The 27,092-nt window shown below is 45.7% G+C and overlaps 1 protein-coding gene across 1 annotated transcript in view; it reads left to right on the forward strand.

Moving 5' to 3' along the window:
• SPATA16 (spermatogenesis associated 16) overlaps positions 1-26,686 on the forward strand; it is a 171,165-nt gene extending 144,479 nt beyond the window's left edge. Inside the window, exon 10 of the mRNA XM_056850184.1 lies at positions 26,461-26,686. Coding sequence (XP_056706162.1) covers positions 26,461-26,583 — 123 coding nt within the window. The 3' untranslated portion in view covers positions 26,584-26,686. The remainder of the gene's footprint in view (positions 1-26,460) is intronic.
• The last annotated feature ends 406 nt before the right edge of the window (positions 26,687-27,092 follow it).

A 27,092-nucleotide genomic window follows, 5' to 3' on the forward strand; every position in this document is an offset into this window, starting at 1 on the left:
ACGACCTGAGTTCGATCCTAACCGAAGTCGGTTTCAGGTAGCCGGCTCAAGGTTGACTCAGTCTTCCATCCTTCCGAGGTCGGTAAAACGAGTACCCAGCTTGCTGGGGGTAAAGGGAAGATGACTGGGGGTGGAGGGAATGCTTGGGAATTTCCAGCCTCACATCCGTCACTTTTAAATATTTTGGATATTTATACCCTGCTTTTCTCCCTACCAAAGCAGTTTACAATATCAGTCACCACTCCTGCATTTTATCCTCACAACAACCATCCTGTGAGTTAGGTTAAGGTGAGAGTGACTAGCCCAAACTCACTCAGTGAGCTTCCATGGCAGAGGTGAGACTTGAACCTGGGTCTCCCAGATCCTAGTTTGACATTCTTAAAAACGACACTATGCTGGCTTTCAAAACTTATCACAAAAGAATAGACACTAAGTGAAGGGAGGGAGTTCCATATAAAAGACACCACCATCAAAAAAAGCCCCATCGTTTATGGTCATCATCTCACTGCCAAAAGTGAAAACAAACTGAGAAGTGTATCTGACACTAACCAAACAAGTGTCTTTGGGAGCAGGCAGAAAGTGAATTTAGAAATAAAACAGAACGGAACACAAGTTCCAGTCAGAACAGTCATCATAGGATCGCCACGACCAAAGAAGCAGACGCGAAATGGGATTTTATACCGGAAACCCATTGTTGGTGGCTTCTATGGACATTTATATTTTGCTATGAGCAATTATGTATTGTAAAATTGAAAAGTTACATTTTTGCCTATTGTGATAACATTGCTTATTGTTAACAATTGTCAAGCGGCAAGGCGTGTCCTTGCTAGCTTGAAGCACACTGTGAACTAAAAGTTGTCCTTATAAGTTGTTTAACTACAAGGATATAAAAAGTTTGCATATCTTGGAACTGGCTTAACAGATTTCATTCTATGCCATAAGTTATCAATTTTTTGATTTCCCTACCTTGAAGTTGGCTACCCTGTTCTCCATATTTATTCTGCTCATCGTCATCGCAGTTACCCAAGAACGTTAGGGAGAGGGCTAGGCCAAAACTCCTCTCCCTGCAGTCTGGTCTCCATTTGCAAGGGTTGGGGTTTTTTGTTGTTTTTTTAAATGGAGAAGCACCGTAAAAGAAACAGAGTCTCCCCCACTGCTTTGTCTGCACATTTTAATTTGGTTCAGACATTAATACATGTTAATACATAAATGGTCAAACGATATCAAATGGACTCTGACATCACGCGCATGCTTGCGCATGCAGTCCTCTGCCACCTGTTCCTAAGACTTTCCCACCCTCCGAAATCCGGGCTCCCTCTTTTGTCTTTATCGCTACCGAGTTAATTTACACATGTCGGAAAATAACCACAATTTCAGCCCGTGCAATTAGTGTTAAATGAAGAGTGCTTATACGGCTGTCCCCCACCGGTGAAGTTTGGCTGTGGCAATAGAAACAGCTGTTGTGCCTAATGAAACGCATTCAGCACTTTCCTCTGAAGCAGCAGAATAACGGCTGCGAGGCCTATTTTCCAAACAGTTTAAAAGAATCCCTGACAGAATCCCTGCCACATTCCTCTCTATTTGTGATTTTTGCCTTCTCAGGCAACCATAAAAAGCCACTTGTAGCAAAACACAGCAGCCGAGGATACATACGATGATCCTGCACATTTTTTTTCCAGTGGGATGAAACTGATGGTTTTGAAATGAGTTTAATCTTCATTTGGCTCTTTTTTTAGGTATACAGGAGGAAAGAGCAGAAATTTGGCTCTTTTTTAGGTATACAGGAGGATCAGAGAATCCAGAGGAGCATGCCTATTATCTTGGGTGCTGTGGAACACAGGCAGGACAATGCTGCTGCAGTCGTCTTGTTTGGGGGCTTCCTAGAGGCACCTGGTTGGCCACTGTGTGACAGACTGCTGGACTTGATGGGCCTTGGTCTGATTCAGCAGGGCTTTTCTTATGTTCTTAAAGAGCAGAAATTTATTCGGTTTGGTAAAATATATTGCTTCTGGCTCAGTTCTGAGCATTGGACACTATTGGGATGGAAGGGTGGTGTAGCCAACCACCAGACATCCTATTCCAACTTTACGATTCTATGATCCCGGTCATTTATCCAGTGGGATTCTCCTGTGCTCCTCATCGCCTTTGGACCCCTATAATTCATTTTCTGGGCAGAGGACAAAGAAATATACCGTGGGGTTGTTAGGCAGCTGACAACCCCTCCCAAAACAGCAAAATCATTAGTCAGAAGTGAGAGTCCAAATCCCATACTCAAATTAACGGAATGACATTAAGGCAAAAGCACAGACCAGTGGTGGAAGCGGGGAAATAGTGGGATGAGAAGCCCAGACAGAGGAAAGCAAAGTTCATCTAAACACTTAAAACGCTTTACTTTTTGCAGTTCTAAAACTTCAGATATAGTTCAGTCCAAGGAAGCAGAAGGGGGCATTGGTTTAGTAGCAAATCATATGTTTTGTATACAAAAGACACCAGAATCAATCCCTGACATCGCCAGTGAACAGAATCTGTTAGACAGTCGCTGCTCGATAGAGGAAAATGGTCTGACTCATTGTGAAGCGACTCCATAAGAGAAAAGGTCATGTAAGGGACAAATGTCCTGTTCACACTCAAGGAGCCAGAAGAGTTAAGTCAACTCAAGGATACCAAGCATTATCAAAGTCATTGGTCCTACAACACACAGAGCTGAACTGAGGCTATTTATAGGGCTGTGTGTCTGCAGCGGCAGCAATGGCCTGGACTCTGTGAGCACTCACAGCTGGACCTTATCCAGCATCCTTTAAAGCCTTCCGGAGGGTCTAGGTCTCCAGATTCCTCATGGTCAGAAGGCCCAGGCACCTCAGGGTCTGTCATGGTTTTGTCCTCCATGGAATCTACCACTAGGGTTGCCAAGTCTGAAATACCTGAAGATTTGAAAGCGGAGCTGGGACAGTGTGGTTTAGGGAGGGGAGGGAGTTAAGAGGAGGAGGAGGAGGAAGAAGAAGAAGAAGAAGAAGAAGAAGAAGAAGAAGTTGGCTTTTATATGCTGACTTTCTCTACCACTTAAGGGAGACTCAAACCGGCTTACAATCACCTTCCCCTCCCCACAACAGACACCCTGTGAGGTAGGTGAGGCTGAGAGAGTGTGACTAGCCCAAGTTGGCTTCATGTGTAGGAGCGGGAAAACAAATCCAGTTCACCAGATTAGCCTCCGCCGCTCATGGGGAGGAGTGGGGAATCAAACCCGGTTCTCCAGATCAGACTCCACCATTCCATACCAATGCCATGCAGCCCACCTTCCAAAGCAGCCATTTTCTCCAGGAGAAGTGGGATAAATATTTTAAATAAATAAGCAATTTATGTAGTCGGGTGGTCAGCTGTAATTCCGGGAGATCTCCAGCTCCCACCTGGAGGCTCGCAGCCCTGTCTACCACCATGGTGCCCTCTTCCTCTGAGGAATCATCAGGCCTAATCCCAACCACAAATGTATACACAAAACTCTGCACGCATTCACCTTCTAGCACACCCTTCACAGAGTCACGCTAAAGACCAGCGCATGTGCATAATTCCACCTCTGGTCATCACCTTTCACACAATCAGTTCCACCCAGTGAATTCCATTGATAACAATGGCCAATTCACCAATCTTCACCTGGAAGATCATTTAAAAGCTAAAGGGCATAAGAATATCCCTATATAAGCAGGACATATAATTCAAGGTCGAATAGGATATGCAGCCTTTTATTTTTAAATATTTGCATCCTTTAAAAAAAATTGGCTAGCTTGAGGCACAGATGAAATTGGTTTTGGTGTTCCAGAGTGCTAAAGAAGGCTCCAGTGATGAAGAACAGTATCAAGCACGGCCAAACTACAGAGGCACGTTGGGTCCGAAGTCCTTAAACGGGCCAAAACATATCTATTGTTTTATTTGGTGCAGAGCTGCTTCATTTTAGACTGAGTCACTCATGCCACTGAATGCACTTTTCAGCCCCCTTTCCCTCTCCCACTGCTGGTGGGCACCTGTGAAAAACGGGCAGCATTAAATGCTCTTGTGCTGGGCTCCCAAATTGATTAATTGCCTTGCAGGGAAGGTTGATTTACAATTGCATTTCAACCTGCCTGTGCTTCACGGTGCTAGTGGGATTTCTGATTAATCAGTTTTAAAAAATATTTTGATCAATTAAAAAGGTATGCTCCAATTAATCTGGCAGTCGGTTTTTTAAAAATTGATTTTAGTGTGACGAACTTATAAATCTATGGGTGGCGGGCTAGAATCATAGAATCATAGCGTTGGAAGGGCCATACAGGCCATCTAGTCCAACCCCCTGCTCAATGCAGGATCAGCCTAGAGCATCCTTGACAAGTGTTTGTCCAGCCTTTTCTTAAAGACTGCCAGTGAGGGGGAGCTCGCCACCACTCTAGGCTGCTGTTTCCTAATATCCAGTCGGTACCTTTCCACCCTCAATTTAAACCCATTATTGCAAGTCCTATCCTCTGCAATGCCAACATGAACAGCTCCCTGCCCTCCTCTAAGTGACAGCCCTTCAAATACTTCAAGAGAGCAATCATGTCCTCCCTCAACCTCCTCTTCTCCAGACTAAACATTCCCAAGTCCCTCAGCCTTTCCTCGTAGGACTTGGTCTCCAGGCCCCTGATCTTCCTTGTGTTTGTGGCCAAAGGTCATCGCAATCGGTCATACAAAACCCAATCATAAAAATTAACATTAATACAGTCTGAACTCCCCCCAAAAGCTACTAATTAAATGCATTAAATACCCTGATTAAAAGATTTGGCCCAGATTTTTTTGGCTTTTAAAGCAGAGAGTGATACTCTATAGGAGACCTGGATCGGCATCTGAGAGGAGAAAGAGCAGCTTCTCTGAATCTGAGAAAAGATTTAGGCCCTTTAGAAATGCTACGAGAAATTTAGATATGGGCTCTGTATAAAGGGGACAGAATAAAATGTAATGCTTTAAGAATTCTGGAACTGCAGCTCCATAAATGCGTAGGCAAGAGGCTCATGGTATTTGGGAGTAACATCCAGCTAACAAAGCCATTGGCATGGTTTGAAACCGGAGTAAGGTAAAAGCTATTCTAAGGGAAACTATGCCTGCAACCCCTCCTTTCCCTGTGCCACACTCCCTAGCTGAATTGGCCACTACAAGTTGGGACAGGGGGACCCAAATTGTATCATCTAGTTTGACCCTGAATCCTTCCTCACTGAATCCAAGGGAGTTAACCTGGCAAAGGCAAAGAAATTGAATGCCCAGCCAGTTCTAGTCAGCGTGGTGTAGTGGTTAAGATCAGTGGCTTGGAGCGGCGGACTCTGATTTGTAGAACAGAGTTTGATTCCTCGCTCCTCCACATGAGTGGTGGATGCCAATCTGGTGAAATGGATTTGTTTCCCCACTCGTACACATGAAGCCAGCTGGGTGACCTTGGGCTAGTCACAGCTCTCTTAGAGCTCTCTCAGCCCCACTTACCTCACAGGGTGTCTGTTGTGGAGATGGAAAGGGAAGGTGAGTGTAAGCTGGTTTGAGTCTCCCTTAAGTGGTAGAGAAAGTCGACCAAAAAAAAACCTCTTCTTCTTCCAACATACCTCTGTCAAAAGCAATGAGGGCTTGTGTGTAAGATAGGATGGGGTCCAGCTTGTGGCTGTGTGAATAAAGTGAATGCTGTCTGTCACTGCCACACAGAACTGTGCTAGCACTTATCATGGTGTTTTGCTCTAATGACTAATTCAGCAAAGTAGCAGGCAGGGATGCTCTCATCAAGGCCTTAGCAATTATCAATTTACAATAATTATCAAAACCCATTAGCTAAAAAAAAAACCCCACCAAAAACCTTTTCAAACAGGGAGGGTAAGATAAAACATCTGAAGAGAAAGAGGGTAACTAAAAGCCAGCAAGACTAAACAGGTCTTTCTTTAATTGGCATCTAAAGGGTTGTCAGGTTTGAACCAATATGGTATCATGGTTAGAACATTATATGGGAGACCCAGTTCAAATCCTCACTCTGCGAGGAAGCTAGCTGACTGACCTTGTGCCGGTAGCTGTTTCTCAGCATGTCCAACCGCACATGGTTGTTGTGAGGGTAAAATGGAGGAGAGAACCACATACATGGCCCTGAACTGCTTGAAGGAGGGGCAGGATAAAAATGTATTAGTTTTTTTTTTTAAATAGTGCATGGCACCAGGCGAAACTCTGTGGGAAGGGTGTTCCAAAACTTGGAAATTGCTAAAGAGAAGGCCTTGCCTCTGGTACTCATCTGTCTCATATCTGACAGCAGAAGCGCACAGGCCAGGGCCTCTAAAGACAATCTCAACCTGCAGGCAGTTCCATAAGGGCGATCGAGTTGCCAGCCTCCAGGTACTAGCTGGAGATCTCCTGCTATTACAACTGATCCCCCTCTGATAGAGATCAGTTCACCTGGAGAAAACAGCTGCTTTGGCAATTGGACTCTATGGCAGTGAAGTCCCTCCCTAAACCCCACCCTCCTCAGGCTCTGCCCCTAAACCTCTTGCCGGGGGTAAAGAAGGACCTGGCAATCCTAATGGGCGAACACTACCCTTCAGGTAGTCTGCTGGTCCTACGCATTTCTATATTATAACCAGATGTGCAAATTGTGCAGAGAAGTGAACCAGAAGACTGGTGAGATAGGATCTCCACACCTCATGGCTGCCAACAACCTTGATGCCATGTTTTGAACCATAAGAACATTCTGAAAAGTCTCCACAGGCACACACACACACCCCAAGCATAGCACATTGCGGTAGTCCCACCATGATGTAATCACATCATGGATAACCATGGTTATCCTTTCAAGGAAGAGCTGCAACTGGCACCCCCTACCAAAGCAGGTTAAAGACACAACATGCTATGAAGAAAATCTGCACTTCCATCTGTAAAGTTATGCCTGATAACACCCCAAAGCTACAAATCTGTTCCTCAAGGATGAGTCTAACGCCTTCCAAAACAACTCCTTAAACCCTGGTTGGCTTTATTGTCAACCAACCACACCTCAGTCTCATCCAAAATGAGTTTGGTTAATTAGCCATCCTCCAAACTATCGATTCAGTACAGCTATTCAAGGCCTCAGCTGTCTTGCTTCATTAGAGCAATATATTTCTAGAACATCAGAATTATCAACCTGCTGGGTCCCTCAGACCAATCACTGTCTCCATGGGCAAAACGCCATGTCCATAGCCAAATATGATTGTTTTCTCTTCACTTCAAACAATCTACCCTCACCTTCAGCCCAGTTGTCTCTCAGGATTTCTGTCATTTGACAGCACCAATTAATCCGAGCCAGAAGGGTTTGGCTCCAGAGTGTATTTCCCATCTTAAGGTTCTGATAAGGAGCATGAGAAAAAATTTTAAATACGAGATTATCTCTGAGCATAAGCAGAGTGTCTCAGCACTAAACAACCAGAGCCCACTCATACACATCTTGGATTTAGGCACGCTCAGAAGGCAAGGCTGTCGTGAGCTCTGGCATCTCTTGCCAGGTAAATCTGGGCATTTATTTACTCCTGCCTTTCTTCCCTCATGGGACTGTAAACTCTAAACACAGGAGGTGCCCAAGATTCAGGAGATCTCCCATCCAGGCACTGATCAGTCCCCCTGTCATTGACTGAATAGGTACAAGGTTGAGCAGTTGAGCCAGTCTCTTGCCATATTTCCATGCCTTGCATACCTCTTATCCTCATCAGCAGCCCTCCTGTGATAGGAAAACTGTGCTTCCAGTAGGGCTTCATGCCCAAATGTGCTAAGAGGTCAAAACGATTGGTCCCCGTGGGTAGAAAAAGACAGAGTGATCTACTAGTGCCTTGCATTATTAAATCTTCCTGAAACGTAATCGTTTACCATTTTGCAAGTCGGGACACTAGACGAACCACAGGCCTGACTCACCTGTTTTTCTCATGGCTCAATTGTTCTTGAATCAAGCGAACAAAGCCAAAATGGACAAAATATAAAAAATGGAGGGATTCGGGGCTGAACAGTGCCCTCCAAAGCATGCTCGGATAATACAACACTGAATGCTGGAAAGAGAGAGAGAGAAAAGACCTGCAGCGTTTATCCAATCCCCTTGTTACTCCACTAAAAGGCTATGAGCATTAAGATGCAATTTTCTCTTCTACACCAATTCATCATTACCATCAAGCAGTAATTGGGCATTCAAGTTGCAAACTTGGTTGGATATAACCAGACCTCCTAGAAACCGGCTCCTGCCATGTGCAGCACGGTTTGATTTCTGCAGTCATTCAAAACCCAGATGGCATCTTCCCTTGGCCCCAACTACCGAAGAGGAGATGAGGACAAAAATGGATTGTGAAGAGCTCCGAAAGAATCTTCCCAAATTAGCTGGGTGGCCCACAGCATGGAAAATGAGGTTCGGTGTAAATGTAAAGTGATGCACCTTGGAGCAAAAACAATCCGAACTTTAAATATACGCTGATGGGGTCTGAACTGGTAGTGACTGACTGGGAAAGACCTTGAGATTGTGGGGGAAAGTTCCATGAAAATATTAACTAACAGTGCAGTTCTACATACCCTTTCCTGGAAGTAAACCCATGAAATAGACCTGCATTGGATTCTGAGTTGACCTGCTTAGGATTGCACCATTAATGCGCAGCATCGGTGAAAAGGGCCAATTCTGCGCTAGAGACTGTTAAAGAGATAAAAAGAAGCACATGCCAGTATCATAATGACCTTATGCAAATCTATGGTGTGGCCAAGTTTGGGGTACTAGTGTGCGCTTCTAGTAGCCGTCTCTCAAAAAGACTGGGTGGAGTGCAGAAAAATGCAACCAAAGTAACCAAGAGGATTGAACATCTTTCCATGAAGAAAGACTGAAGAATGTAAGGCTTTATCATTTAGTTCTGGGGTGGGACTACAAGGGGGAGCATTTGACCTCTGAGCTCTGTTTTTAGGCCTCCTGGGTGCATCTAGTTGGCCACTATGTGGAGTACAATGCCCAACTTGATGGGCCATTGGTCTACTCCAGCACAGCTGTTCGTATGTTCATTTATTCTTACAAGTAAAGAGGAGTCACTCTGACCTGGATGGCCCAGGCTAGCCTGATCTCATCAGACCTTGGGTGCTAAGCAGAGTTGGCCACAGTCAGTACTTGGATGGGAGACCACCAAGGAAGTCCAGGGTCACTACGTAGAGGCAGGCAATGGTGAACCACCTCTGTTTGTCTCTTACCTAGAAAACCCTACAGGGTCACCATAAGATGGTCAACTTGATGGGCACTTTCCACCACCAAGGAAGAGTTGTACCTTGTTGCCCATGCAATGATTTCATAGGAAAAGGGAGAGAGCTTCTGCAGCTCCCCAAGCAATGCGGCGACTTGCATTTAGCTCAGGGGAGAGAGAACAGCAGGCTGTGTTTCCCACACACACACACACATCAAACCATTCCAGCCTCCACAAACATTTTGGCAGCATAGGAGAGTGGAGCTCTCTTTGCTCCTCTGTCCCCAAACACAGAGCTGGGCTCAGAGAAAACACTCCTTGAGGCCATAATTCCTGACTTGGTGAGTTGAAGCTGACGCAGCCTAGCCAGCCCATATAGGCTCCTGAGCCAGTCAGGATGACAAAAAACCAGCAGCAGGCTGTCATCCAGAATCCCAGCCCTTGTGTTCCTAGTGCCAACGCACTGTACACCACCACCTAGAACATTCCACAGTTGCTTGAAGTAAGTGTCCATAGCCAATCCTTGCAGTGTAGAGCCAGTATCGTGTAGTGGTCACAGTATATAAGAGACCTGGGTTCAAATTGCTGTTCGGCCATAGTGCTCCCTGGACAACAGTGGGCTAGTCACTGTCACTCAGCCTAACTACTTCACAGGGCTTTTGTGAGAATACAAGGAGAGAAATTAGAACAATATACCATACCAAGCTCCTTCAAGCAAGAATGTGATCATCTAATACTCAACGTGGCAAAATCTGTGGATATTTCAGTCTGGATTCTGGATCTCTGAACAGACAAGACAGATCTTTCTACAAACCTGAAAAATGCCCCAGGTTAGAAAAATCTGAAATTTAAAAACATATTACATTGGGGGCTTAAAAATCTCCAGAATGACAGAAGCAGTGCCTGTGTGTGTGTTAAGTGCTGTCAAGTCGCTTCTGACTTATGGGGATCCTATTAGTTAAAGCAGTGTCTGTAGCTTTAAGAAACAAATGCCCTCAGTGGCCACTGCTGGGCAACAACAACAGTATTGCCAGTCTTCAAGCTTTGCTTTCTGTCAGTAAAGGGGAGGGGAGGGGGCAAGGCCCTTTCTAGGGTTGCTTTGACCTTTGAGAGAAGATTCATCAAGGCCAGGGCCAGCAGTGACTTGCATGACTCCCCCAGGTCTGGCTGCTTGTTACTGTTCAATGCCAGCCATATCATGAAAGCCAGTGTGGTTTAGTGGTTACAGTTTCTGAATAGGATCTAGTAGACTTAAGTTTAAATCATCATTCTACTATGGAAGCTCAATGGTTGACCTTGGGCCAGTTACCCATTCTCAGCCTAACCTCCATAACAGGGCTTCTGTGGGGATAAAACTGAGGAAAGAAAAACTATGTAAGTCATTTTGAATGCTCATTGGGGGGAATGGTGGAGTATAAATGAAATTAATAAATATAGATGAATCGTAGAGTTGAAAGGGGCCATACAGGCCATCTTGTCCAGCTCAATTTAGGATCAGCCTATGTTGTAGACCCTAGAGCATCCCTGACAAGAGTTCATCCAGCCGCTGCTTGAAGACTGCCAGAGAGGGGGAGCTCACCACCTCCCTAGGCAGCCAAATTCACTGCTGAACTATTCTTACTGTACAAAAATTTCTTCCTAATGTCCAGCTGGTACCTTTCTGCCTGTAATTTATACCATTATTGTAATTCCTATCCTCTGCTGCCAACAGGAACTAGGCCCCTCTTCGCCACCAGCGGGAGTTTTTTGGGGCAGAGCCTGAGAAGGTCAGGGTTTGGAGAGACAAGGGGCTTCAATGCCATAGAGTCCAACTGCCAAAGCGGCCATTTTCTCAAGGTGAACTGATTTATATCGGTTGGAGATTAGTTGTAATAGCCGGAGATCTCCAGCTACTACCTGGAGGTTGGCAACCCTAACAGGAACAGCTCCCCGCCCTCCTCTAGGTGACAGCCCTTCAAATACTTAAAGAGAGCAATCATGTCTCCCCCTCCGCCTCCTCTTCTCCAGTCTTTGCAGGTGCATCACTTGTAAATATATTAAAAAATTATTTTATTTTATGAATCAAGGATACAGAAAAAAGAAGGGAGGAAAAGGGGAAAAGCAAAACAAAACATACTTTATACTCTGAGCTTTAACAAAATTTATATGAAAGAGAAAAATATAAGTTTTATCAGAAATTCAATCATTAATCTTTAGCCATAGAACATCTTGGAACTTTATCAAATATATAAACATACCTGCTCTTTATATATCAGTGTAAATTCTTACTACAAATAGTGTCTAGTTATTTTAAATTTGAATAATCATATAAAACTGTGGGCCTGCTATAGGTGCGTGCGAGTTGAAGGGGCGTTCCTCCCTAATTTCTTCACAAAGATAAGAGCCCCCTACTTTTGGTAGAGAAAGGCTTTCTCTTATGCTGCCCGTCTCCCCCAACATGTCACCTTCCGTGATCACACACAGACACGGGAGTTGATGAATAGACGTGCAGATAGGGAACAGATGGCTCTCTGTGGGGCTCCGTACGAGACAGTGGAACAGTTCATTTAGCAAATTAGTGTTTTGCCAGCTAAACAACAAAAGTGGCTTCCCTTCACTGTGTTTAGCAGTGACAAGCCATTACTGCATATTGAGAGGAGTCAGTCTTCGAACAGCGCACGACGTCGTTGAAACTCTTCCACAAGTATGGTCCCGGCTGTTGAGTTTAACTCTGTCTGTAGAACCTTTAGCCCCGGCCAGTTTATTTAAAAACAGCATCCGCTTAAAAGGCAGGGCTTCCTTTGCCCCAATCTCGACACCAGAATTCATCCTGAATACCGCAGCTCGGCCCTTTGGTATGAGAGGAGGTTAAGAAGGTGAGGCGGTTTCTGAGCCAGAAGCTCCACCTCCTAGGTGAACAGCACTGCAGCCAATGCAGAAGGAAGAAGAAGAAGAGTTGGTTTTTAATATGCCAACTTTCTCTGCCGCTTAAGGGAGACTCAAGCTGGCTTACAGTCACCTTCCCTTCCCCTCCCCACAACAGACACCCTATGAGGTAGGTGAGGCGGAGAGAGCTGTGACTAGCCCAAGGTCACCCAGCTGGCTTCATGTGTGTAGGACTGGGGAAACCAACCTGGTCCTCCAGATTAGCGTCCGCCGCTCATGTGGAGGAGTTGGGGAATCAAAGCCGGTTCTCCAGATCAGAGTCCACCGCTCCACACCACCGCTCTTAATTACTATACCACGCTGGAGTTGACATTGTTTCCCCTTCCCCAATTTAATCTCCATCTCATAGCTCATCCTGCTATAGTTTTGGTGGGGGGGTTGCTTCAGGAGGTAGGAAAGCAGCACGGGCCAGGTCATTGACTGGTGATTTCAAGCTTTATTTGGCACTGGGAGGAAGGGGGGGAGAGAGAGAGCCTGGTCGGTCCAGCAAGAGGCAGATGAGTAGTAAACAGTTTTCTGTAAGTTCCTGTGGCAGATTTACACAGAGACAGGTGGGCATCCTAGTGCAGGGTGAAGAAGCTGTGCAGGAAGGTGGAGGGTTGCATCCGACCAGCTTTTCCACTGGTGGAAGAAAGAGGAAATGCAATCTCAGCCAATTCCCTTCCTTCCTGCGCAGCTTTTTGTCCACATGGGTCCATCAATTCCCAACATTGCCTTGGGGGGGTCGTTTGGGGGCCTCCCCCTTGATGCACTGAAAAAAATTGATCTGATCCAACTAGGGTTGCCAACTCTGGGTTGCGAAAATCCTTGAGATCTGGAGGTGGAGCCTAGGGAGGGCAGAGTTTGGGGAGGGACCTTGTTTGGGGGGACATAATGCCACAGAGTCTACCCTGCAAAGCAACCAGCCTCTCCAGGGGGGCTGAACTCTGTCATCTGGAGATAACTTGTAATTCCAGGAGATATCCAAGTCTCACCTGGCAGTTGGCAACCCTAGATCCAACCCAGTATGACTGTTGTGTGTCTGCCGTCAAGTGGCTTCTAACTCATGGCAACCCTATAAATCAGTGTCCTCCAAAACCTCCTATCCTTAACAGCCTTGCTCATATCTTGCAAACTGAGGGCTGTGGCTTCCTTTATAGAGTCAATCCATCCCTTGTTGGGTCTTCCTCTTTTCCTGCTGCCTTCAACTTTTCCTAGCATGATTGTTTTTTCCAGTGTCTCTTGTCTCCTCATAATGTGACCAAAGTATGACAGCCTCAGTTTAGTCATTTTAACTTCTAGGGTCAGTTCAGGCTTGATTTGACTAATGTGTGGAGTTGTTGTTTTTTGGCAGCCCACGGTATCTGTAACACTCTCCTCCAACACCACATTTCAAAAGAATCTACTTTCTTTCTGTCAGCTTTCTTCAATGTCCAGCTTTCACACCCATACATAGTAACAGGGAATAAGATGGCATGAATTAACTTGATCTTGGTGGCCAGTGACACATCCTTACATTTCAGAATCCTTTTCTAGCTCCTTCATGGCTGCCCTTCCCAGTCTCAGTCTCCTTCTGATTTCTTGGCTGCAGTCTCCTTTTTGGTTGATGATAGAGCCAAGGAATAGAAAGTCTTGAACAATTTCAGTCTCCTCATTGTCAACCTTAAAGTTGAGTAATTCTCTTGTAGTCATTACTTCTGTCTTCTTGATGTTCAGCTGCAGTTCTGCTTTGCCACTTTCTCCTTTCAGCAGTAGTCATTTCAAGTCTTCACTGTTTTCTGCCAGTAATGTAGTATCATATCTCAAATTGTTAATGTTCCTCCCCCCAGTTTTCACTCCACCTTCATCTAATCTAATCCAGTTTTCCTAATGATATGTTCTGCATTCAGATTGAAGAGACAGGGAGATAAAATACATCCTTGTCTTACACCTTTGCCAATTGCAAACCACGCTGTTTCTCCATATTCTGTCCTATCCGTGGCCTCTTGACCAGAGTATAGGTTGCACATCAAAACGATCAGATGTTGTGGCACACCCATTTCCTTTAAAACCAGCCATAGCTTTTTGTGATGCACACAGTCAAAAGCTTTGCTGTAATCTATGAAACCCAAGGTGATTTTCTTCTGAAAACCACTTGTATGCTCCAGTACCCAACGTAAGTTTGCAATATGTAGGTCCCTCTTCACCACCAGCAGGTTTTTTTTGGGGCGGAGCCTGAGGAGGGCAGGGTTTGGGGAGGGGAGAGCCTTCAATGCCATATGTAGTCCAATTGCCAAAGCGGCCATTTTTCTCCAGGTGAACTGATCTCTATCGGCTGGAGATCAGTTGTAATAGCAGGAGATCTCCAGCTAGTACCTAGAGGATGGCAACCCTAGCAGCATGATCTCTAGTGCCTCTTCTTCTGTTAGGTCACTTTAAATTCATGATGTGGTTTTGACTGGGTCTTTTTTTTTAAATACCCGCTGAGTCTGCTGAACATTCCCTTCTATCTGCCTTCCCCTTCTTTACCAACCAGCCAGCTATGTCTGCCCTTTACAAGATGCTCCAGTGGAGATAGCTCAGGTCAGCAATGGCAGCTCTTCATCCATTTCAAATGAAGGCGGTGTCGGTTCTTATCTCGTGGCAGAGTTAGACACTCTTCCCATCTAATATAGCTTAGTGAGGGAATATTTAAAAAAAAAAACTAAAGTGAAAACATCCCCTTGAAAATTGGGTTTTAAAACCCATCTGTCTTGATTGAGGAGCAATCCCACAGTTCATTGTCCTCGAATTAATCCACTTACCTTGAGGAAAAAGACTTGCGTTGCCACCAGACAGTGCTTAATAAATGCAGAGAAAATATTTAACTGTTTGTAATTTCCTCACATTATGGCAGACTAATATAATAGCATTTTTTGTTAAATGTGTGCTGCTCGTCTCCTTTTGTGGATAAATGAAACACGGGCCATCTCCTTTTGCTGTAGTCAATTTGGAATTAACATATAATGTCGAATAATTGACTTGTCCTCCATCCAGCCATTTACAGAGCGAATTATACTTTTCATCTCTCCCTAATGAGTGTGAGGATGAAATGTGCTTTGAGGTTCCTTTGGTGTTACGCTGAAAGCAGGAAGAGGCCGCCGCTCTACTGCTTTTGCGGCAAAGATTAAGGACAGTAAGGGCAAAAATACAAAAATTGAAAATAAATATGCTTTAGCCACAGCCCTTTGACAAAATATATGCCTTGATAGCCTGGAAGTGAGAAAATACTGCATAAGTAGGGATTCCAGGTCCCTCTTTGCTACCAGCGGGAGATTTTTTGGGCAGAGCCTGAGGAGGACAGGGTTTGGGAAAGGGAGGGACTTCAATGCCATAGAGTCCAATGGCCAAAGCAGCCTGTAATAGCAGGAGATCTCCAGCTAGTACCTGGAGGATGACAACCCTAGTGAGTGCAAATGTCCCAAGGTCACCCAGCGAGCTTTCCTGTCAGAGTAGGGATTCAGCCCTAGTCCAACACTCTGTCCAGGTCTCATCCCCAAGGATGCGGGGGAGGCAGCCTCATTTGACAGGATGGTAACTTAAAGCTACTAGGAAGTCAGGGCGAAGGCAGCAAAAGGTGTAGTTAATCTCCTTTTCTGTCAGAGATGTAACATATTGTCAGGGACAGCCTTGCATATTCAAGGAACTGGGAGCCCCCCAAAAGGTACCAGTCCTCAGCCCTGGTGAGTCCCAACACAAAAAAGCTCAGCTTACATGAACCCCACATATTTTCAGGCACTCGTTACAATTGAGCTGTAATAGTAACCACAGCTTAAGTTTTAATAGAAGAAGGGTGGGGAAAGTCTAGTCAGCTCTTCTTCTTCTTCCTTCCATCCCTAGCATGAGGCCTGCAGCTCAGGGAGGCGCACACCTTACCTGTCCTCCAATCACCTTGAACAGCGACAGCTGTTTCAAGGCGTTGAACCACCTACCAAGTACCGGTGCTACCAGGCAATGGCCCTGCTCAGTTTCCTGTAACATAGAGTGGGTGCCACATTGGGGAACAGTGCTCAGAAGAGCCACAGGTAGCATGTCACATATGGTTCCTGAGACACTGTGTGAGAATCTCTGGTCTAAGGCACGACTTCTATCACAAACAATATAGAGAGTGGGCTACAAAGGTACAAAACAGTGCAGTAAAGCCACCGTCACCCTCCCCGAGACCTTTGCCACCCCTGGCCTTGCCCTTCCTATACCACCGGTGTCGTTCCCCACCCCCACTCCATGCTTCTTTTACCTCTTTGAAACCAGTGCAGCAAACCTCACATGCCCAGTAGGGAATCGTGAACGCTCACAGCAGTGCCAAGGCAAGCAGAACTATAGCTGAGTGTCCATGAGAGGACGGAATTCTGCAAGAATTTGGGAAGCCCTATAGGGAGTGCATGGCTTGTCCTGCTGGTTTTAGAAAAGCCTGAGGGAGAGGAGACTATTTCAGTTATTAACCTTTTGTTTTAGGTATTTCTATCCTGCTTTTCTTCCCAGTGGGGTCCCAAAGCATATTAGGCTCACAGCAACAACTCTGTGAGATAGGTTAGACTAAGAGAGAGTGACTAGTCCAAGGTCACCCAATGAGTATCTATGGCAGAGGATGGTTTGCAACCCTGAACATAAGAACATAAGAAAGGCCCTGCTATATCAGACCAAGGCCCATCAAGTCCAGCAGTCTGTTCACATGGTGGCCAACCAGGTGCCTCTAGGAAGCCACATACAAGACGACTGCAGCAGCACCATCCTGCCTGTGTTCCACCGCACCCAAAATTATAGGCATGCTCCTCTGATACTAGAGAGAATACGTATGCAGCATGACTAGTATCCCTTCTAACTAATAGCCATGAATACCCCTCTCCTCCAGGAATATGTCCACTCCCTTCTTAAAGCCCTCCAAGCTGGCAGCCATCACCACATCCTGGGGCAGGGAGTTCCACAATTTAACTATGCGTTGTGTGAAAAAATACCTTTTATCTGTTTTGAATCTCTCGCCCTCCAGCTTTAACAGATGACCCCGTGTTCTAGTATTATGGGAGAGGGAGAAAAACTCCCTGTCCACTCTCTCCAAACCATGCATAATTTTATAGACCTCTATCATGTCTCCCCTCAGCCGCCTTCTTTCCAAGCTAAACAGCCCTAAGCGTCCTAACCGCTCCCCATAGGACAGTTGCTCTAGTCCCCTAATCATTTTGGTTGCTCTTTTTTTTTTGGCACCGTCTCAAGATCTGTAATATCCTCTGTAATATCCTCAAGCTCTGTAATATCCCTGGCTCTACTAGGGTTGCCAGCCTTTGGGTGAGGGCTATAGATCTCCTGGAATTACAGCTGATCTCCAGACTACATCAATCAGTTCTCCTGGAGAAAACAGCTACTTTGGAGGGTGGGCTCTATGACATTATACCCCACTGATGTCCATCCCCTCCCCAAACCCACCCTTCCAAGGCTCCACCCACAAATCTCCAGGAATTTCCTAACCTGGAGTTAACAACCTTAGGTCTAACAAAACCTAGTCGAATGCTCTAACCACTACACCATGCTCAACCACTACCAGGGGCTGCCTCCAAGGGAGGATCGAAGAGGACAGGAAATTAGGGGCAGGGAGTAGGGTTGCTATCCTCCAGGTGGGGGCCGGAGATCTCCCAGAATTACAACTGATCTCCAAGTGATAGAGATCAGTTCCCCTTGGGGGGAAGAGGTTGCTTTGGAGGGCACATTCTATGGCATACCACACTGAGGTCCCTCCCTAGTAAGGTTGACAGGGGGGTGGTTTCGGCGGGCAATTGCCAGCCAATCCACCCTGCTGCTCTGGAGTGGGGATCGCACCTACGATTGCCCTAGCCCTGCCCCGTAAAACCTCCTGCTGATGGAGAGGGGGGACCTGGCAACCCTACTCCTCAGGCCCCACCCCTAAAACCTGCAGGTATTTCCCAAGAGGCCGTTCACAACCCCAGCAGGGATATTGCAGCTGTCCACCCGCGCACCCCCCATCCTCTCCCTGAGGCGCATGCCTCACCTTGCTTCATGGATGAGCCAACCCTGCTTCTGGCTGCCATATAAATCTGATGAACACACACAGCAAATGTAAACTAACTTCATGCTTTCCCCCCTGAGGCTGCGGCTAACATAATTTAAAACAGCCTGCAAAACCTGAAACTTAATTCTAAAGATAGCCGCTTCGACGTTTAGAATTTCCCTACTGATCTTTGTGTCAGGGATGTAATGTCTGACCAATTTATTTATGCCACAAGCTGCTTCCCTCTCCCCTGCCTGGCATCGAGCGCTTCTCGCGAGCCCTGGGGATCAACCTCCGGCTTCTGGAAACTGACAGTGTCTGCAGCGCGGTTACGAGCTGTCAGCGCCACAATCCGAAGCGCCGAGGACAATTTATAGGCGACGTAAAACGAATTGGATTTAATATCAAATTAAACAGCACAAGGAATAAACCGCACCGAGCCTATTATCTGTTTACATATTTCATTCCATTAAAAATCTCAGTTTTTATATCTTGTTGAAGCTGCCACAGCACTTAGAACCTGGCACCCAGCAGATGTTTTGTGGGAAAGTGACGCCCTCGAGGCAGAAGGTAGGCCTCACTTGTCAAAAAGGGGGAGAAAAAAACCACCTGAGGCCTTTTCCAGAAGGAGCCATCTGTTCCTCTCAGCTGACAGAAAGCCAAGAGAAGCACTGCTGCCTGCCAGAGAGCCGGGGCTACTCGTTCGGCCTTCAAGGCCTTGCCTTATGCACCGGCAGCATGTTCGTCCCTTTCAGGAGATTGTACGGACAAAGCCGTACAAAGTAGTGTTTCCAAAGTCGCCCTTTCCAAAGAAACCGGAGATATTTTCAGCCCCCTTCCCCTCTTCCTTGTGCTGTTCCTAACTGTTGCTTGCAGCTTCTCACACAGCCCTGAACTCACACCCTTTCAAATTCATGCTCAAATTATGCAGGGGGGTGTGTGTGGGGAGAGTTCAGAAACATTAGCGAAATCCAGTGGCTCCATCCCCAAACCCCACCCTTGAATGGAGATAGGAGTAGGGTTGTGTTGTGTGCCTGCTCTCGTTTCAATGTGCTTCTAGCGTGTGCCGGTGCATGCAAGATTAGTGCAGCAGAGACCTGTATCCTGGATGGTTGCACCATATGGCACGATTACTAGGGTTGCCAACCTCCAGGCGCTAGCTGGAGATCTCCTGCTATTACAACCGATCTCCAGCAAATAAAGATCAGTTCACCTGGAGAAAATGGCCACTTTGGCAATCGGAGTCTATGGCATTGAAGTCCCTCCCCTCCCCAAACCCCACCCTCCTCAGGCTCCACCCCCAAAATCTCCAGGTATTTCCCAACCCGGAGCTGGCAGCCCTATGTGGGAACCAGTTTGGATCTGTGCCCACCACACTGTATCAGAATTCCAAAGGTGATTGCAGGTTCAAAAAGGTTGGGGACCCCTGACTTTAGGGTTGCCACGTCTCTGCCATTGGCGGGAGGTTTTTGGGGCGAAGCCTAAGGAGGGTGGAGTTTGGGGAGGGGAGGGACTTCAGTGCCATAGAGTCCAATTGCCAAAGCGCCTATTTCTCCAGGGGAACTGAACTCTATCGGCTGGAGATCAGTTGTAATCGCGGGAGATCTCCAGCTAGTACCTGGAGGTTAGCAAAACAAAAAAAGAGCACCTCCGTGCTAATACCGTCAGGTTTGGAAACTGGCACGGGAAGAAATCAGTACAATAATACAAAATGTGTATATTGTGTTTCAAAACATTTCAACAAGTACAATGGACTACAACAAGTGACAATAAACGATATATACAAAATATACAAAACGTGTTTGATGCAGTCTATGAATAGTACAGTCTATAAATAGTAGAATCTTCTTAGTATATAGAAAAGTATTTTAAAAAGTCCATCTGGTACATGTATAAATGATCACAAAATCTTCATTAAGCATGATGGGTGGGGGACGGCCGTTTCAAGAAGATTCTTCAGCCCCATTTCCAATCCGGGAGAAGGGAAGGGCTCCGCATCGACTTTCTCCACCCTGACCCTCATCAAGACGGAGAAAGTCGACGCGGAGCCCTTCCCTTCTCCCGGATTGGAAATGGGGCTGAAGAAATCTTCTTGAAATGGCTGTCCCTCACCCATCATGCTTTCTCCGTCTTGATGAGGGTCAGGGTGGAGAAAGTCGACGCGGAGCCCTTCCCTTCTCCCAGATTTTGAGCATCACTTTACTTGCGTCAGAAATTAATGCGATGGTTCGATAGTTGCTACAATCTTTGACATCTCCTTTCTTGGGAAATGGAATGTAAACTGATCGTTTCCAGTCTGTGGGCCATTGTTTTGTTTTCCATACTTGTTGGCATATTCTTGTCAAGATTTTAATGGACTCAGTTTCTGTGGCTTGGAATAGCTCTATAGATATCCCATCAGCTCCTGTTGATTTGTTTCTCCCAATTGCTCTCAGTGCCGCTTTCACTTCACTTTCTAATACTGTCCTGTTTAACTAGAGTTTGCTGCCCCCTGCAGGATCTTTCCTCTTCTTCTTTGCACACAAAATATTGCTATAGGCCCACAGGAGAAACGGGGCGCACATGACCACTGACCATGTAGGAAAAGTGCGTAGTGTGTCAGCTGACCTGTACACAGGAAGCATAATCGTTAGGTTGCCAGATGGGAAATACCTGGAGATTTTTGGGGCAGAGCTTGAGGAGGGCAGGGTTTGGGATGGGGAGGGGAGGGGTTTCAATGCCAAAGTGGCCATTTTCCAATGGCCAAAGTGGCCATTTTCTCCAGGTGAACTGATCTCTATCAGCTGGAGATCAGTTGTAATAGCAAGAGATCTCCAGCTAGTACCTGGAGGTTGGCAAGCCTAGTAATCATGCCATATGGTGCAACCATCCAGGATTCAGATCTCTGCTGCCCTAATCTTTCATGCGCCGACACACACTAAAAGCACACTGAAACGAGAGAGCAGGCACACAGAACATTTACTCTGAGCGGCCCTTCCTGTTATTTTAAAGTTATAAACACTTTCCTCGGAAACAGTCCTTTCCCTGTGACAGGAGCCCTGGCAGCTGCTATGAAGACCTGCTCTTTGATATCCCCCTGGTTGCCACCTGCCAACTGCATCTCTTCAACCTGACATCCAGGTCTTACACTTTAAACACTTTTCTACAAAGCAAAAAAAAAAAATGCTGACATTTTCCCAAGGAGATGCACCGTCATAACTTTTCTTTCCGAAGGCCGGTGAACTGGCAACTGTAAAAAGGCAAAAGAGAAGAGCTGACATTTTCTCCTTCACCCACAATGCACTCTAGTTTGCTTTTTAAAATGAAATGTGCAGGCAAGAAGCCACAAACGAGCACTGTTGAATGCAATAACTAACTTAAGAGATGTTTTTGGATAGCATTTCCACCCCTTAAAGCCTTCTCAAAGGCCTGGAGTGTTCTGTTTTGTTTTGTTTCCATTCTGTTCGTGAGATGATTCAGTGCATGCCCAGACAGCCTACGTGCCCTTTAATTAGGTCAGAATTATAGTTTGACTGGCTTCGGTTTAATGGGAGGAGCATCATGACCAGCTGTGGTTGGATACAGCCAGCTTTTCAGCCTTGACTACCAGAAGGCAATGATGTGGATCATGGGATCTGCTTGTATAAAAGCCATGTGAGACAGATGTGTAGTACAGAGGGGAAATGGGTGAGATTGAGTTAAAAAGCTGGCTGGATCCAGCCCATTATTAAACCTATAGAAGCTCTATTCTGTCCTGGTGTGAGCCGCCCCCCAAAACCCGCAAAGGGATACCAGAGCTCCAGCTAGTACCTGGAGGTTGGCAACCCTATTCAGCCACCACCTGGAGGTTGGCAACCCCGGTGGGTGTACATATAGGGTTGCCAACCTCCAGGTACTTGCTGGAGATCTCCCGCTATTACAACTGATCTCCAGCCGATAGAGATCAGTTCACCTGGAGAAAATGGCCGCTTTGGCCATTGGACTCTATGGCAGTGAAGTCCCTCCCCTCCCCAAACCCCGCCCCAAAAATCTCCAGGTATTTTCCAACCAGGAGCTGGCAACCATATGTTCAGACCTTGGTCTCCCAGATCCTAGTTTGACACTCTAACCACTATGTCACATTGGCTGTCTTTCTGCTTTCCATATAGTATGATGGGCACGGAACTACCAAAGATCAAAGGGGGAATATATGTTTAAGCCATGCTTGTAGGGCAGACAGGGAGGCATTCCATTGCTGCTTGGTACAGCTCCCACGGCATTCAGTTTTTAAATCATTTTTGCACATACAGCTGCAAACATGCAAGTCGTACCTTTAAATAATTGCAATGCTAAACTGTGCTCAAGTTGATCCATATTCTGCCAGTGCGTTCTAGGGATGGAGGGGGATTGTCCGCCATCAAGTCAATGTCAGAATGATGCATTATGTATATAAAAAAGGATATATAGCTGTTTGCAGTCCAACAGGAAGATTGATCCTGTATCAATATATCTGAAAAACTGAGGATGTGAGGTGACATTGTCTAATTAATTGTAAATTCTCAATCATCCTGCACTCTCTTTATTGGGCCACTTACATTGCTGAGAACAACGGTGCTTTTGAATAAATATAAATGATGATTGTGTGCGGTTGTGCAGATACGTGCATGTGAGATCCACACAGAACCCCTGGATTCAGCTCACATCTGTATGACAGAGGTGCTCTTTTAAACTATCTTGAAGTTCTTCATAATGCGGTGGGGCAGAGGGAAGACATTTCAATACGCCACTTATTGGAATAATCATTGGATTGTTCGCAAAGAAGATGGATGGAGCCTGCAAGAATTATCATTTTGCATCCTTTATTCTTTTAGCGAACCCTCTGGTGAACGATATTTCTCAGGAAAATATATTTATTCAGAACTTCATTTTGATTTAATAGAAAAATGGTCCTTGCCATGGGAATGTGGAATGCGCATTTTTCTCTCCGCACTGCCTTTCAGCCTGCAAACGCCAGAAGCTTCTGTGCTCGCGCGCTCGCTTGCCATTCTCTTCTTATCAGGAAGACTTTGCTCAAGATTAATTTTCCCGGCGTGCCTTCCTTTTAAAGTGGCTGTTTTTCAATGCCAGTTAAAGACAGCATTTTGATAAATTCCCAGAGGCAATGTGAGCAAGCTGAATGAAGGCACTATCATCAGTCTATCCCACATCGGGGAAATAACAGAATCCTCATGAAGGGAGCAAGAAAAGAACACTATGTATGCATGCATGCACACACCCACGGCGTCTTGCAGCATGAGTTGTCAGATGGCACGGACATTTCCATTTCTCTTCAAGAGGCTGAAGAGAGCCACTAAAGGCAACGTTGCATAGAGCCACACGCCCCTTTATCCCTCACAGTACTGATCCAAAAAATACTGGTGAAAAGTTGCCGCCTTTTCAACTACACCAGGAACCCATTCAGGCATCAGTTTGCACAATCCAAATCTGCCTGGAACCTAGAGGCATCTCTGGCCTGCAGCTTTAAACCACTTCCAGTGTTTATTGGACTTGGCATCCAGCCGAGGACATCTTGGAACGTAGCTCTGTGAAGCGATTAAGGATCCATAACCGTGTTGTGATGTTTCCTGGGGCAAGTCCCTTTTCAGGCATCGCCTCACCAGACACCAGCCCCAGGACTGTCATTTTCCCGCCCTCCCCACTGGGGAATGGGGATTCTAGTGGGAATAATGTTCTGGAACAGAAGTTTGGCTTGTACATAAAACCTACCCAAGACTGTGCCCAATAGCTGAAGGGTGAGGTAATTTGACAGAGACAAAACAGCTTTTTCTTTTTTTAAAAAAATGAACAGGCCAAAGTTTTTTGGTTCTTTAAAAAAAAAAAAACTGAGGAAAGTATTAACTGGTTCTGAACCCTACACTGTCCTTAACCCACTATCCTTTTAAGCTAACCTTTTCACCAAATTGTCCTAGCCATTCCATATCTTCCAACTGTCAAATCTTATGCAACTCTGTGCTTCCCAGGCCGTCGCCCTTATTAGTTGCTGGGTTCCACTGTCTTTTTTTTTAAAAAAAATTATTTTTATAATAAGGGTACAGAAGGGGAAAAAAGGGGTGGGGAAAAATAAGGGAAATCCATCTGATGATAAAAGGGAAGATAACAACATAAAAATGTCATCTTAAATGGTTAATCAAGCAGACTACATTGTAATTTTTGTTGGTGGCTATTATCCAGGCAAAAATATAAATGCATTCATAAAATAAGCATCCTGCATATTTTATAGCTGACCTGACAATTTTCTGCTTTGCTGATTAGCTACCTATAATTATATAGCGTCTAATTTTAGATATTATTCCGATTTATCCTTCAGCCTCAATATATCTATAAAATAACTTCCATTTGTCATTGAATTGATCATGTGTCACATCATCGGTTATATTCATCATATGGGCCATTTTGGCCATGATGGCATACTCCGTTAGACAGTTCCACTGTCTTTGGCTCCTGTGTTGCAGTGTGTTCCTCCGTCCCTCCCACATGGTTTCATCATCATTGTCACCCAATTACCAATCCCATTCCCCCCCCAAAAAAAATATGAAGGAAGTTGTCACAGTTTAGTTTGTTTTATACCTGTTTCAGTTTGCCACACAAACTAACCTTCAACAGAAAATTATCTGTGACTTTATAGAACTGCAATTCCCATGGTTAGGATTAGGAATCAGAGGAAGCCCGGCTGAGAGACGTAATGGTCTAAAGATATTTCCGAGTTTTATGTATCCCGAGAGAGTTAATTGAGCACTGACTTCCTTTGTAACATGTGAATCCAAGCAGTTAAGTAGCCTTCAGGGTGGGTGCAACTGTTCTAATTTCCAAGGGTTGCTTGAGGTCAAGGGCACAGGCAGACAAAAGTAGCAGTCTTTTTAGTTTCTTTTAAGTGATGTGTGAGGAGTCTAACCATGGGCGAAAACGCATGGTCACTTTAGCCTCCTTTATTCCCTGTTTCAGCCAGGATTCAGCCAGGATCGAACGCAAGTTCGGCGAAAATGCATGCATCGATCCTGGCTGAATCCTGGCTGAAACAGGGAAAAAAGGAGGCTAAAGCGACCATGCGTTTTCACCCCATGTCTCCTGGTTGTCTCCCAACACTCTCCTGCCATCCTTTCTCCCCACCCAAATGCCTGTGGCTCCACTACACAAGCCTGACCAACACTTAGAGCCCAGAGAATCCTCCCAACAAAGCCAACAACTATCCCTTTCAACCTTTCACCATTGGACCTTCTCTTAACTCATCAGCCCACAGTTCAGCAACCAACTTCATCGTGGTGTAGTGGTTAAGAGCAATGGTTTGGAGCGGTGGAGTCTGATCTGGAGAACCAGGTTTGATTCCCCACTCCTTCACATGAGCAACGGAGGCTAATCTGGTGAACTGGGTTGGTTTCCTACACATGAAGCCAGCTGGGTGACCTTGGGCAAGTCACAGCTCTCTCCGCCTCACCTACCTCACAGGGTGTCTGTTGTGGGGAGGGGAAGGGAAAGGTGATTGTAAGCCGGTTTGATTCTGCCTTAAGTGGTGGAGAAAGTTGGATTATAAAAACCAACTCTTCTTCTTCTTCTTCCCTCTATGACCTCATTGAGAAGAAGAGGGCTAGCCTGGCACAGAACCACCTGCTTCCAACCAGTCCAGAGGCTGGATGGTGGTTTTATTCCAGCTGGGTCAACAGGTTCAGTTCCTCCTCTCTGACAATGTCCCTGCTGACTTCTCTCCCTCACTGATATCTGTGCAATAATGATGCAAGCCATTGCCTTACCAGCCCCAGGTAAAAGGTGTCTTGGGAGGGGACTGCATTAGAGTATCTGGAGCTCTGCATATCTGGTGGAAAGTTCCACCAAGTCGCAGCTGACTTATGATAAAACCCTGTGGGGTTTTCAAAGCTAGAGAAAAACAAAGGTAGTTTGCCATTGCCAGTTTCTGTGTAGCAACCCTGGACTGCCTTGGTGGTCTCCAATCCATAACCACAGCCAACCCTGCTTAGCTTCCAAGATCTGATGAGATCAGGCTAGCCTGGCCCATCCAGGTCAGGGTCATTCAGGTCTGCATAACTACCTCATTTTTTTCTATGGTGAAGGCCTCTTATCTTAAGCAATGCAGTTTGCTTCAGTGTCATTTCCTCACCTGTATAATGAGAATAGCAGAGATCCAGTTCACAGGATGGGTCTCAAAGAAGCATTTGAGGTACAGAATCTAAGTTCTCAATTTTTAAAAAACAAATTCAACTATTGTATTTTGATGGAAAATAATACAATCCGTACAACAAAGAATATTGAGTATGCAAGCAGGTGGGTGCAACATTGTTTGACAGCCTCTATCCTTTTGATGTTTGCCTGCAGGTCGGAATTATAGAAGACTTCCTATACCAATTAGAAGACAGTTTCTTAAAGACCAAAAAACTTAGAACCGCGAGGAGGCAGAAAATGAAAATGAAGCGGCTTCAAAGCGAACAACCCTGCTAGTCCTACTGGGGGAAGAGGCTCCCAACCCATGGCAGAGATGGGAAGAGGAGGACATTAGTTTGACAGGTGGGACAACAAAGGCCCGCCTTCAAATTAATGAGGTGTCCCCTCCTAGGGCTCATCTTTACCAAGGAGCTCCTGCACTTCATTAGTCTCGTCTGACAGAAATAAACGTTCACGGGATGCTTGACTGGATTCTTATGCAGAACGGCCTTGTTTATTCAAATCGAATCGCCGCTCCGTCCCTTACTTTGTGCAGAATCCAACCAGAGCTGGTCCTGTGCAAGACTTCCTGTTCATATTGATGGGTCTTGTCCAGGGGAGACTCTATTGGTGGCGGTACCCATTTATTATTTTAGGAATGATGAAATGTAGAGGCTCTTCTTGTTTGTTTTTTAATGGCCAAATGTACATGCACACATAAGAAAGGCCCTGCTGGATCAGACCAAGGTCCATCAAGTCCAGCAATCTGTTCACACAGTGGCCAACCAGGTGCCTCTAGGAAGCCC

This window comes from Euleptes europaea, chromosome 5 (assembly GCF_029931775.1).
Source record: "Euleptes europaea isolate rEulEur1 chromosome 5, rEulEur1.hap1, whole genome shotgun sequence".
NCBI classification, from domain to species: domain Eukaryota; kingdom Metazoa; phylum Chordata; class Lepidosauria; order Squamata; family Sphaerodactylidae; genus Euleptes; species Euleptes europaea.